General features: G+C 37.7%; 1 protein-coding gene across 1 annotated transcript; it reads left to right on the top strand.

Moving 5' to 3' along the window:
- Positions 1-9,309: 9,309 nt before the first annotated feature.
- Positions 9,310-12,392, top strand: LOC126248887 (LYR motif-containing protein 2). The gene is made up of 3 exons (XM_049950345.1): positions 9,310-9,502; positions 9,860-10,000; positions 11,841-12,392. Exons 1-3 carry the CDS (start codon positions 9,464-9,466, stop codon positions 11,928-11,930), a joined length of 270 nt encoding a protein of 89 aa, XP_049806302.1. The 5' UTR covers positions 9,310-9,463; the 3' UTR covers positions 11,931-12,392.
- The last annotated feature ends 1,308 nt before the right edge of the window (positions 12,393-13,700 follow it).

Genomic DNA, 13,700 nt, shown 5'->3' with positions numbered 1-13,700 from the left:
ATAGGTTAAGTAGTGTGTAAGCTTAGGGAATGATGACCTTAGCAGTTAAGTCCCATAAGATTTCACACACATTTGAACATTTTACATACAGAAACACCTAGCTTCCACACTGTCACCCCAAGTTATGCTCAAGTTATGCCAGTTGAAATGCATTCTGCTTTCTTGCATGATGTCGCTTCCCCCATAATCAACTATGAGCTTCAGTTGCTATCACTCGGTGGTTCTGCTTTCATCCTGGTCTGGTTCGTCAGCAGCACAGATCTAGAACCGTTCGTTTAGGTACACAGAAAGTTAGCGTCATATTGATGTAATGGGCTTAGGCTTCAACTAAGTGTATAAATACTTTCTTAAGGGGCAAAATGTTCTTAAACAGTATGATAGGAATATTATTTTAGCATTAAACAACTCCTTGTAATCATTTATTGTAACAGAGTAACACATTGTTTTCTGTGACGAAATAGATGAAAAACTATTGAAACTAAGGGTGCGAGCTTTCTGAGGGTTCACATTACTGCAGAAGGGTCAATACTGTCAAGGCATTTTTTTTATTTCAGTGTCATGATAATAGTTTTTGCTTTAGTCTTTTAGTTTAAACATTGCTGTGAAATGTAAATTTATGTGTGGCTTAAAATAACGTTTGGTTACAAAATTAAGTACCATACCAGCAAAACAAATACATATTTAAAGCACCTGTAAGCTGTCAGAATCTTGACTCACTCTGGAAATAAAAACAAAACTGAACAGTTGAGACAAAAACCGTACTCTCCAAAGAATTCAGTGTATTGTAGATAACACAAGAATTTAGAAATAATGCATATGTTGCAGTGGCTCCAGTTGCTAGATATTTCAACGTTACTTATGATTTAATGCAAGCTAGCAAGACATATCTCTTCCTTGTATTACACTTTTGTACAGAGCCAAAACTATGATTGAAAAATATTTCAAAATTGATTTTACTCATTCGAAAATGATTTTTCAACGAAACAACATCCTCGTCAGATAGCTCCTTCGTTAGCGTATTTGATGTTCCCAAACGATTCCTACGAGATGTCCATCTCTATAGTCAATATTTGTTGGTCCATTTTTTCTTCATCGACGTCACTATAATCTCTTCATCTAAAAGCTAAATCTACATCTACATTTATACTCCGAAAGCCACCCAACGGTGTGTGGCAGAGGGCACTTTGCGTGCCACTGTCATTACCTCCCTTTCATGTTCCAGTCGCGTATGGTTCGGGGGAAGAACGACTGCTGGAAAGCCTCCGTGAGCTCTCGAATCTCTCTAATTTTACATTCGTGATCTCCTCTGGAGGTATAAGTAGGGGGAAGCAATATATTCGATACCTCATCCAGAAACGCACCCTCTCGAAGTCTGGACAGCAACCTACACCGCGAGGCAGAGCGCCTCTCTTGCAGAGTCTGCCACTTGAGTTTCCTAAACATCTCCGTTACGCTATCATGCTTACCAAATAACCGTGTAACGAAACGCGCCGCTCTTCTTTGAATCTTCTCTATCTCCTCCATCAATCCGACCTGGTACAGATCCCACACTGATGAGCAATACTCAAGTATAGGTCGAACTATTGTTTTGTAAGCCACCTCCTTTGTTGATGGACTACATTTTCTAAGGACTCTCCCAATAAATCTCAACCTGGTACCCACATTACCAACAATTAACTTTATATGATAATTCCACTTCAAATCGTTCCAAACGCATACTCCCAGATATTTTACAGAAGTAACTGCTACCAGTGTTTGTTCCGCTATCATATAATCATACAATAAAGGATCCTTCTTTCTATGTATTCGCAATACATTACATTTGTCTATGTTAAGGGTTAGTTGCCACTCCCTGCACCAAGTGCCTATCCGCTGCAGATCTTCCTGCATTTCGCTGTAATTTTCTAATGCTGCAACTTCTTTGTATACTACAGCATCATCTGCGAAAAGCCGCATGGAACTTCCGACACTATCTACTAGATCATTTATATATATTGTGAAAAGCAATGGTCCCATAACACTCTCCTGTGGTACGCCAGAGGTTAATTTAACGTCTGTAGACGTCTCTGCATTGAGAACAACATGCTGTGTTCTGTTTGCTGAAATTTCTTCAATCCAGCCACACAGCTTGTCTGATATTCAGTAGGCTCTTACTTTGTTTATAAGGTGACAGTGCGGAACTGTATCGAACGCCTTCCGGAAGTCAAGGAAAATGGCATCTACCTGGGAGCCTGTATCTAATATTTTCTGCGTCTCATGAACAAATAAAGCGAATTGGGTCTCACATGATCGTTGTTTTCGGAATTCATGTTGATTCCTACAGAGTAGATTCTGGGTTTCCAGAAACAACATGATACGCGAGCAAAAAACATGTTCTAAAATTCTACAACAGATCGACGTCAGAGATATAGGTCTATAGTTTTGCGCATCTGCTCGACGACCCTTCTTGAAGACTGGGACTACCTGTGCTCTTTTCCAATCATTTGGAACTTTCTGTTCCTGTAGAGACTTGCGGTACATGGCTGTTAAAAGGAGGGCAAGTTCTTTCGCATACTCTGTGTAGAATCGAATTAGTATCCTGTCAGGTCCAGTGGACGTTCCTCTGTTGAGTGAGTGCACAACTCCTGTACTTCACTTGAATCTCCAGTCGTGTGGGAACGCTAACGTGCACGTCCAGTGATGCAGGGAAGCACGTGTTTCATCACGTCTATACTGCCACTAGAAACATGTGTCAGTTGTTTCCTGTAGTGTTTCACAATTGTTTCTGACTTCGTTTCCTGTGTCTGTCCACATTGGCGGCAAACATTTCTTGTAATGTCTTCACATTATCTTCAACGCTATTTGTCGGATTGTTTTGGTGTCGTCTGCTGCGTTATGTTGGGTGATGAGGAAATTGTAATGATATGTGGTGCTGCACTATTAATACTTGAAGATGATTACAAACAAAATGAAAGACGCTGGTTTCGTTGGTGGGTGAGAACATACAGCGTGGAGCAAAAAAATATGTTCCACAAAACAGAGTTCCAGGGTACAAAGAAACATAGCAGATGAAAGGAAATACGGTGCTAACTTGACTATAGCAGATATTGTAAGTGACCATCGTTCATCTCTTGGCACTTTTGAGGCCTGGTCAGCAAATTCCTGATGGTGGATCGAAGCTGGACTGCTACAATCTTATCCGACATGGTCTGCTGCAGTTCTTGAAGATCACGAGGGTTGTTGCGATACACCTTAGACTTGAGGGTTCCCCAGACAAAGTAATCACACACTGACAGATCAGGTGACCTGGCTGGTCAGCTAGAGCCGCGACCAAACTGACCTCTGCTAACAACTCTGTGAATTGCGAAGATTGCGTAAATGTGCTCCAAGGATCCGGTGTGGACCATGTGGTGGGGACAAACAGGGTGTGGTTATATGTATACATTCACATCCAATCGTATCCACTCTTCCGTGCCTCTTTTATTTGCCTCAATCTGTACTATAGAAGAACTGCTGGGAATAACTTTCTACAGGAGCTGAATGTGGAAGAAGGCTGTGGTTTCTGTAACTTCATTTGGATGTCATCTACTGGTTTTGAATTCCTGACAGACACGCTAGCACCAAAAAAAGACACAAATTTCAGGAAAACAATTAGATTCTTCGTTTTTTGGCGCTGGGTGATTCATTTCAGATACTTGCGTATTTATTTGACATTTCAAAGCAAGCTATATCTGAATTCTTACCTGACGTTTGTAGAGTAGTGATGGAAATACTGAAGAATTACACAAAGGTAAATAACGAAGAACACTGATAAATATGAGTATTATTTAATTTTTATTCCTTCTGTAAGGCATTACAAAAATCATTGAAAATTACTTCCTTCACTTTGTCATCAGTGTTATCAATGAATGTGCCAGGGGTATCAGTACAACTTGGTAATGCCCCTGACACATCCACACCCACTGGCAACTTCAAACTTTCATAGCATTCTGTGTTTTTTAGGTTCGTTGGTTGATTTGGGAGAGGTCATCAAACAGCAAGGTCATCGGTTCCAGCGGATTAGGGAAGGTTGTGAAGGAAATCCGCTGATGGCCAGATATAGGTTTGAACCATCACCCTCCCAAACGTGAGTCCAGTGTGCTAACCACTGCACCTCCTCACTTGGTTATGTTCTGTTACTAGTACTTCATTCAGTTTAGCCATTGTTTTTGTTTTTTCACAACTGTGGCAGTATCCGCAGTATTGATGCCACATACAGCCCATAGGTGGTGCATTCATCATTGAATTGCTCTTCCATCTTTTTAAAACAGTATTCAATAACGTAGAGACATCGTTACATGCTCTACTGTTTTGTTTTCCACCACCCAATCGTCTTATTAGTTTTCTTGGTGGAGGAGTCGTTGTTGAAGGAGCAGCAACGTCCTCTTCCTCACTGATCCCTACATCTGTCGAATCTTCCACAACCTGAAAACAAATTCTTTTCTGTCAGATGCCGGTGATTGCAAACATATGGCATGAAAGAGCATGTATGTTCTCACAGATACTTCACTTACCCCATTGTGTGGGAGCAATTGGTAAGAAGAATATAGTCCTACAGTGGCCTTTTGCTATTGGTAGCGAATTTCACAATTAGAAAGGGTCATTTAGCATTGTGTTACTTGCTGTCTTTGACACCAGCTGCAACTTTTTGTATGCAGATATTGTCTGCCAAAGAAGAATTTCAAATGGCGGTGTCTTCAAGAACGCGATCATATGTGGACTAATTCACAAGAGTAAACTGGATTTGCCACAAGCTGAGTGACTGCCTTGTGGGACAAAATCCCTGTCCTATGTTTTCGTAGCAGATAATGTTTTTCCATTACAGGAAAACATTATGAAACCATTCCCCGGAAGGCATGTTCAATATTCCAAGGAAAGAATTTTTAATTACCAATTATCTCAGGCGAGAATGGTTGTAGAGAACGTATTCGCGATTATGACTTCGTATTTTCATGTCTTTAGGATACCAATGTCGGAGAAACCAGAGAAGACGCGAGCTGGCTCACTTACAGCTGTATTTCTCCACATTTTAAAAAAATGAAGTGTTGAAGCAAAGTTTCGATTCCTTTGATATTCAAATAGATGAGATAAACCCAAGCACATGAAGACGAGACGGTGCTGCATCGATTTTTATTGCTCCCAAGAATGTACTACAGAATGCTTCTAACGCAAACAAACAATTTCGAGGCAAGTTTGCAGATTACTTTTTAAGCCCACAAGGAAGTATACTGCAGCAAAATAAGTATGGATGAATGTTATTGTACAGTATAAAATACAAATAAGGACACGCGAGAATAATTTTTGTACCTCTTGGTTAACAGTTTATGTTGTTTCTTGTGGCTCATGAACATCATTGAGAAACTTCAACAGTTCATAACAAACCAAGATTAGTGTATACACCACTGCCCAATAATCTGCTGAATACCATCTTCCACTTTTCAAGTCGATATGCGACCTCAAGCGAACGTATTTTTGCTCGATGCTTGCTTTGTCTCTGCCAAATGTAGCAGCAATCCTCTGAATAGCATCAAGTTTCTTTGTTATTGTTCTTCAATGCTTGTTTCACCCAACCCAGTTGACATAATCTGCCTCTCTGAACACCGTGTGACCACTGGTATAGGAACTAGGCCTAAGCACAATGAGAAACTCAGACAGGAGAGTACTGCAAATGTTAGAATAAGGAAAGGTTCTCATAAAGGTATAATTAAAAATAATGTAAGTATATTTCATCAAAATATTGGGAGTTTAAAGAATAAAGTAGATGAGCTTCTGGTTTGTTTAGAAGATTTAGAAGCTGAGAATGAAATAGATATACTATGCCTGTCTGAGCATCACATTGTTACTGATATGGATAAGGTAAATGTAAGTGGATATAAGCTCTCTGCACATGTAATGAGAGAAAATATGGAGAAAGGAGGAGTTGCCATATATGTCAAAAGTTATCATTGTGCAAAAAGTATAGAAACAAAAAAGTTTTGTGTAGAGAAACATATAGAAGCATGTGCGTGTGAGCTTAAATTAAATAAAGGCACATTTATAATTGTAACTGTATATAGGTCCCCATCAGGAAATTTTCATCTATTTCTGAAAAATTTGGACTCCTTGTTGTGCTATCTGTCAGACAGGGGGAAGCAAATTATTATTTGTGGGGACTTCAATGTAGATTCTCTGAAAGAGGGTCATAGGAAAAATGACCTTGAAGTATTACTCGGTTCTTTCAATTTGACACCCGTTATTGATTTTCCTACTCGGGTGGTAAAGGATAGCAGCTCACTGATAGATAACTTCTTTATAGACCAAGATAAGTTTAACCAGATAAATGCTCAGCCTGTTGAGAATGGTCTTTCTGATCATGGTGCACAGCTAGTTACAATATATGACATAGCTCCATTCAGCAATACTAAACAGTCCTCCAAAGTGGTACGTTCAGTCAACGATTTAACAATTGCAAATTTCAGGGAAAGCCTACAGCAGTTAGACTGGGATGAGGTGTACCGTGAACCTGATGCCAATTTAAAATATAATTTATTTCATGACATTTTTGTAAATGCATTTGAAAACTGCTTCCCCAAGAAAATAGTTAAATATACTCGTAAGAAACCTTGTAAGAAACCATGGCTTACTAAGGGTATAAAAATATCTTGTAACCGCAAAAGGGAAATGTATCTGACAGCAAGAAAGAGTAGTGACCCAGAAACTATCAAAAATTATAAAAACTACTGTGTTATATTAAGAAAAGTTATTAAAAAATCCAGGAGTATGTGTATCATGTCTGAAATCAGCAACTCTGATAATAAAATTAAAACAATTTGGAATATTATTAAAAGAGAAACAGGTCAACCAAGAGCAGAGGAAGACAGTATTACCATCAAATTGAATGAAAACTTTACGAACAAAAAGTCAGAAGTTGAAAATATTTTTAATAATCATTTTCTAAATGTTGTGGATATAGTAGGATCCAGGTGTTCATTAGAAGATGCTAGGCTGTTAATGGAAGAGGCCATACCTATGCAATTTGATACAATTGAAATCTCACCCACTTCTCCCTTTGAAATTAGGAAAATAATAAACTTGCTTAAAAGCAAAAACTCACATGGAATTGATGGCATTTCCAGCAAAATACTAAAAGCTTGTTCTCAACAGATAAGTAAGATTCTCAGCCACCTGTGTAATAGCTCTCTGGAACAGGGCATTTTCCCTGATAGACTGAAATATGCTATTGTTATACCTTTGCATAAAAAGGGGGATAGATCTGATGTCAACAATTACCGTCCAATCTCCCTTCCAACAGCTTTATCCAAAATTTTTGAGAAAGTAGTGTATTCAAGAGTAGCTTCACATATCTGTAAAAATGAAGTACTAACAAAATGTCAGTTTGGTTTTCAGAAAGGTTTTTCAACAGAAAATGCCATATATGCTTTCACCAGTAAAATTTTGAATGATCTGAATAACCGAACACCACCCATTGGGATTTTTTGTGATCTCTCAAAGGCTTTTGATTGTGTAAATCATGAAATTCTGCTAGACAAGCTCAAGTATTGTGGCATGAGTGGGACAGTGCACAAATGGTTTAATTCGTACCTAACTGGAAGAGTGCAGAAAGTTGAAATAAGTAGTTCTCGTAACATGCAAAGATCAGCACATTCCTCAAACTGGGGAACTATCAAGAATGGGGTTCCACAAGGGTCAGTCTTGGGTCCTTTGTTGTTCTTATTATATATTAATGACTTGCCATTCTATATTCATGAAGAGGCAAAGTTAGTTCTCTTTGCTGATGATACAAGTATAGTAATCACACCTGACAAACAAGAATTAACTGATGAAATTGTCAATACTGTCTTTCAGAAAATTACTAAGTGGTTCCTTGTAAACGGACTCTCACTGAATTTTGATAAGACACAGTACATACAGTTCCGTACAGTGAATGGTATGACGCCATTAATAAATATAGACCTTAATCAGAAGCATATAGCTAAGGTAGAATATTCCAAATTTTTAGGTGTGTCCATTGATGAGAGATTAAATTGGAAGAAACACATTGATGATCTGCTGAAACGTTTGAGTTCAGCTACTTATGCAATAAGGGTCATTGCAAATTTTGGTGATAAACATCTTAGTAAATTAGCTTACTACGCCTATTTTCACTCATTGCTTTCATATGGCATCATATTTTGGGGTAATTCATCACTGAGGAATAAAGTATTTATTGCACAAAAGCGTGTAATCAGAATAATAGCTGGAGTCCACCCAAGATCATCCTGCAGACATTTATTTAAGGATCTAGGGATATTCACAGTAGCTTCTCAGTATATATACTCTCTTATGAAATTTGTTATTAACAACCAAAACCAATTCAAAAGTAATAGCAGTGTGCATAACTACAATACTAGGAGAAAGGATGATCTTCACTATTCAAGATTAAATCTAACTTTGGCACAGAAAGGGGTGAATTATACTGGCACTAAAGTCTTTGGTCACTTACCAAATAGTATCAAAAGTCTGACAGATAACCAACAAGTATTTAAGAAGAAATTAAAAGAATTTCTGAATGACAACTCCTTCTACTCCATAGAGGAATTTTTAGATATAAATTAAGAAAAAAAAGAAAAAAATATTAAAAAAATAAAAATAAAAAATAAAGAAAAACAAAAAACACAAAAAAATAAAGTTGTTATATTAACTTAAGTATGTTGTTAAATTAACCTAATTATGTCATGTATTGGAAAATTCGACTCGTTCCACATCATTACGAAATATCGTATTCATGATCCATGGAACTAGTATTAATCTAATCTAATCTAATCTAATCTAATCTAATCTGGTCCATAAGCGGTCCCCTGCCTGGTACAGTCCTAGAAATTCCACTGTTTGCTGTTTCATACACTGCATTTTTCTTCTTTTTTTTCAGATGACGCTTGGATTAAAAAAAAGTTTAGTGACTGTCCTTCGTGAGCGCACTCCACTTCCATGACGTGACGTGACAACGATGGAAGCCTTTTTTTTCTCGGTGACAAAAGTCATCCGTGCGCACTAGATCTTGATTACGACGAGCTAACACCACGTGAAGTTAATGTAATATTTCAAATTGTCTGTGATATTGAAATCAAAATAGTATTTTTCTAATTCTGAGAGTCACTGGCTTTAAACATGGTTAAAAAAAGGTAAAATTAGTGAATATTGTCGTACAAGTATACATCCGTAGATACTATTACCTTTCGGACTGCTGTTGTCTTGCCTAATAATCGATAATACTGGTGAGCAGCGAGCTTGCTCATACTAGTAGAAGGTCTGTGTTGTGATGACGCAAGAATTGTCGTTGGAGGGAGAATAAAAGCTGTCGTTTTGGATTGGTTGAAGATGGATTTTATTTGAAATAAATGTTCTCTGTTCATAGTGTTGCTGCGTAATTCTTTGATACTTCCCTTACTGTACATAATTTCCAACTATGCCTCCAAAGATCCCGGCAACAATGAATCTTAAACAGGTAAAAGAGATCGCCACTTTCGGTAGTGGGACTGATGTTCTGAAGATTCGACTAGAAACTTATTTCGCTAATTACCCATGTTTGATGCTAGTGCTGTAGACAGTCTTAATTCTTTAAGGAGAATGAAGTGTTTTCTTCTGCATTTAGGCCTATAGCAGGACAAGTCACAAAGACGTCACTACATGGGAGGTTGACTTCTCAATTTTATCCTTTGATAGGCTAATATGTGAGGGTTTGTATAGTTAGCATTTGTGTCAAGGACAGTTTTTGTTGTAAGGGAGGTGTGTTAATGGTCATACTATTCTACCATTTTTGTAACATTGTGTTCATATTGTTGTAGAATTAATCTTGTTTCAGTTTATGCTCCGTCAGAAAGTTCTGAAACTGTATCGAGACATATTACGGGAAATACGCAGAGTACCGGATGAAGGAAGTAAAGCAGAACTTCGCCTTTGGGCTAGAAGTGACTTTAGAAAGTACCAAAATGAGAAAGATGAGGTTAGTGCATTTAAATTGCACCTAAGAACAGTTTTCCGTTGCCCAGTTAAATATTCCTATAAATCATTACACACAGTAATATTGATTCAATAAAAGTTTGGCATCATTCGAATGAGATTGCTCCCTCGTTAGACTGTGTGAAGATGCAAAAACAAAAATAGTCTGAAGCGATATCCTCACTAACAGTGTATAAACATGAGCTATCCTGAGACGACATGTAACAATTTGCTGTAAGTGATTACTGTTTAAATTTGACGAATTGTTCATTTAAAGTGCAACCTCATAGCACACGCTCTCCCTATGGATATATACTGTATATATTATACAACATGTTAGGAAAAACAAAAATTTGACAAAAACCAATATTTTTTTCCAGTGCATAACTGAGCTCTTGTATTCCCAGATTTTCTGATGTCTTGATGTCATCAGCCTGATTTGATGCTCTACTCCATGCAAGACTCTTAGTTTTGTATAATTCCTGCAACTGCAACCAACTTCTATTTGAACATGCTTACCGTGGTTAAAACTTGACCCTCCACACCATCCCTATGGACACAAAGAATGGTGTGAAAGAGGTGGTTTTCAAGATATTTTCTTAGTTGTCAATTACATCCAGTCAATATAAAGTATATTTTGATATCATTTTTTTGTCTTGTATGAAGCCACAAGAAATGATTCCTCCAAAGCTCAGCTATTTTAGTTCAGCCTTGTTTGAAATTATGGGTGGGACATTATGGAGAATGAAGTTAATTGGGATAATAAAGCTAATTTTTTTAGTTTTGTTGTAAGAGGAAACAGCATTCAACCTTAGCTATGGGGATAACTCAAGTTTCTACAGTTATACATTTTGTGACATTCTTTTAAATCATTAATATTTGGAAATTATGTGGTTTAAATGATCACATTGTTCAATAGAATTTATTTCGCTAATTACCCATGTTTGATGCTAGTGCTGTAGACAGTCTTAATTCTTTAAGGAGAATGAAGTGTTTTCTTCTGCATTTAGGCCTATAGCAGGACAAGTCACAAAGACATCACTACATGGGAGGTTGACTTCTCAATTTTATCCTTTGAGAGGCTAATATGTGAGGGTTGTAAGAGGAAAAAGAAATCCTTGATAGATACTATTTGGATGTCAGTTTCTTCCTCTCTAAACACTTTGTGGGGCCCTATAGTTCATCTCATTCCCATTACGTTCATTACATGGTCTTTCTGAATTTCCAGCATCATGCATACAAATCTGCAATCACTGCCCCCCCCCCCCCTCTTGTCCTGGCCTGTCCTGTCCTGTCCTGTCCTGTCCTGTCCTGTCCTGTCCTGTCCTGTCCTGTCCTCTCCTCTTCTCTCTTCACTCTTTCTAGAGCCTCCCAAAAATTTCACAAATACAAATAAACATTTATTTATATTGTCTATTTTTGTTTCCTCTAGGTATATGTAAAATCTGTCACACTATCATTTATGTTGGCTTGTGTCTAACTGTTTTCACATTCACTGGGTGGATTTTGGTGTACACAGTGGGTGTTAAATGACACCACACCACAGGTTGCAAAGCCAACAACAAGACTGCATTTTATTCCTGTGGTTTGTCACTGATAAGAGTGCTGTGTGCATAATGATCAGTGACATTTTAACCTCTCACAGAAGCATTCCATCAGACCCCTCACAGAAAGACAAATCCTATGTAGGCCTAACACACATCGTTTTATGCGGCATGCCAGATGAGGAAGCTCATATCAGTAATATTCTATTCTGTTCATTCTAGAAAGCAGTTAAAGCTAGTTACAACCTTACACTGTTATAAGAGACATTTATTGTAAGTTTTTGTCTCTTCAATTTGCAGTACGCTATAAAGATGCTGATCTTCAATGGTGAGAGATCCTTAAAGGAACTGAAGCAATCCATTGAGTTGAGCAGTGCAAAGAATAATTAAAAGTAGCATGTGATGTTAATGGCACATGTTTGCTGTGACTGAACAATATAAAACAATGTGTAAGTATTTACGTTAGGTACCATCTTGAAGATGAAAATACTCCTTTATGTGGCTGCTGATTTGTAGTTTCCATTCATTGTTTGACCAAAAAAAGTAAATTTGTCATCAACCTAATTGTTCTATTTGAAGTCTTCTCTTTTATTCCACCATTGTGGGAGCTGGCGCATGTGTCAACTTATCTGGAGACAGTGTTTAATATGTAATTCAAACCATTGTGCATGCAGGCAGTTTCCACAAATGCAGAACATGAACAGAAGTGAAAGTTGTGTGCAAGTGTCAGGGAAAAGCCGTATAACAACCCATGTATGAAACACATGAGTTTTGTGTTGTGCCATTGATGAAGCCAGTGAGCTGTGAATCATTTGAGTATTGTGAAAATAAAGAGTGAAGTTGAGATTTTAACTGTGGTGTTCTCAATTCTACATCTGGAAGTTTAATGTAATTATGCATGCATGCATGATGCATTTGTATGAAATGATATGCTTTTCTGTAAATGTGTAGACTTATTATTGAGAAGACAACATCTAGAATCCTGGCTGATTTAAATTCACATGAATTATACATCTCACTTACAGTTCATTGCCTTGGGGATTTTTGATCAAAGCTATGCCAGTCCTTGTGTGTGTTGAATCATCACCAGCAAAATAAACTGTGAAGGTGACATGCTATTTCGATTGCAGGTTACTGATATTTTAGGTATGTTCATGAAAGCTTAGTGTGCCCTTTATAATACACTTTCAGGATAATTAGGAAGGCAGTCTATCTATTCTAATACAACTTGAGAAATATGTTACCTGAGTTAACTTTGGAGGCATAGACATTATTGTTACAAGAAGATGAAACAGGCTATTCTGCTTACCTACACATATCATTTACACACATAATTGGTATATGTAGTATTATTGAAACATTGGAGCTCCAGTAGTTGTCTATGTCGGTGTCCACTTCATTACGAGTAAGGATGATGCAGTGACTTCAGTGGTTTACTGGAATTTTTAGCTTGATTTGCAAGTAAGCATGGAAATTTTGTGTCCATACAGCGCACCCCTTATTTGTTCTCAGGTAGTGTCAGTGAACACAATACCACGAGAAGACCCACTATACATAAAGACCCCTCCCCGCCCCCCCCCCCCCCCCTCTAGCATGCACAGTGCTTTAGGGATAAGCAGTATGCTTGGTCATTGGTCACTAAGTATGTGCTGGTGACAAACCATTGGTGCAAAACTACTACACGTTGTCCAAAATAAAACTGGCTTGAAAAATGTATACAATCATGACACAAAATAAGTTGCCTTAGTTAATGAGTAAGAGAACTATTCTTTACAGAAAATGCTTGAAACGACCAGTTGACACTGATACAAGATATCTTCACTGTTTATATTATTTTGTCATGAGATGCTAAATACACATGTTTGCCCAGATTTATTTTGGCAACTAAATTTCTTGTTAATCTTTGATCCACTGAGCATCTTCAAAAGACCATCTAATCTGCTGCCCCTCTTAGGAGAGGTACCTGGTGGATCCTCAGCTCTTAGATACCCATGAAAGTTGCAGTGTGTTTTATTTTCCTTAAGAGACACACTGCCTGATGAGGAAAATGAAGCACCCAGAATGGGAGGAGGAAACAACGTGAAACTTTATAAGTTGAGAAGGTATGTGATGTCATTGCAGCAATTTCAAAATTGAGTCAAATTTGCAAACAACATGGCA

The sequence above is a fragment of the Schistocerca nitens genome, chromosome 3, assembly GCF_023898315.1.
Source record: "Schistocerca nitens isolate TAMUIC-IGC-003100 chromosome 3, iqSchNite1.1, whole genome shotgun sequence".
Classification (NCBI taxonomy): Eukaryota; Metazoa; Arthropoda; class Insecta; order Orthoptera; family Acrididae; genus Schistocerca; species Schistocerca nitens.
Note: the sequence above shows the minus strand (reverse complement) of the source record. Positions and strands in the feature narration are given on the sequence as shown.

Coding starts and splice junctions, on each gene's coding strand:
- LOC126248887 (XM_049950345.1), top strand. CDS start 9,464: ATGCCTCCAAAGATCCCGGCAACAATGAATCTTAAACAG. Junction 9,503..9,859: donor CAACAATGAATCTTAAACAG/GTAAAAGAGATC, acceptor ATCTTGTTTCAG/TTTATGCTCCGTCAGAAAGT. Junction 10,001..11,840: donor ACCAAAATGAGAAAGATGAG/GTTAGTGCATTT, acceptor TTCAATTTGCAG/TACGCTATAAAGATGCTGAT.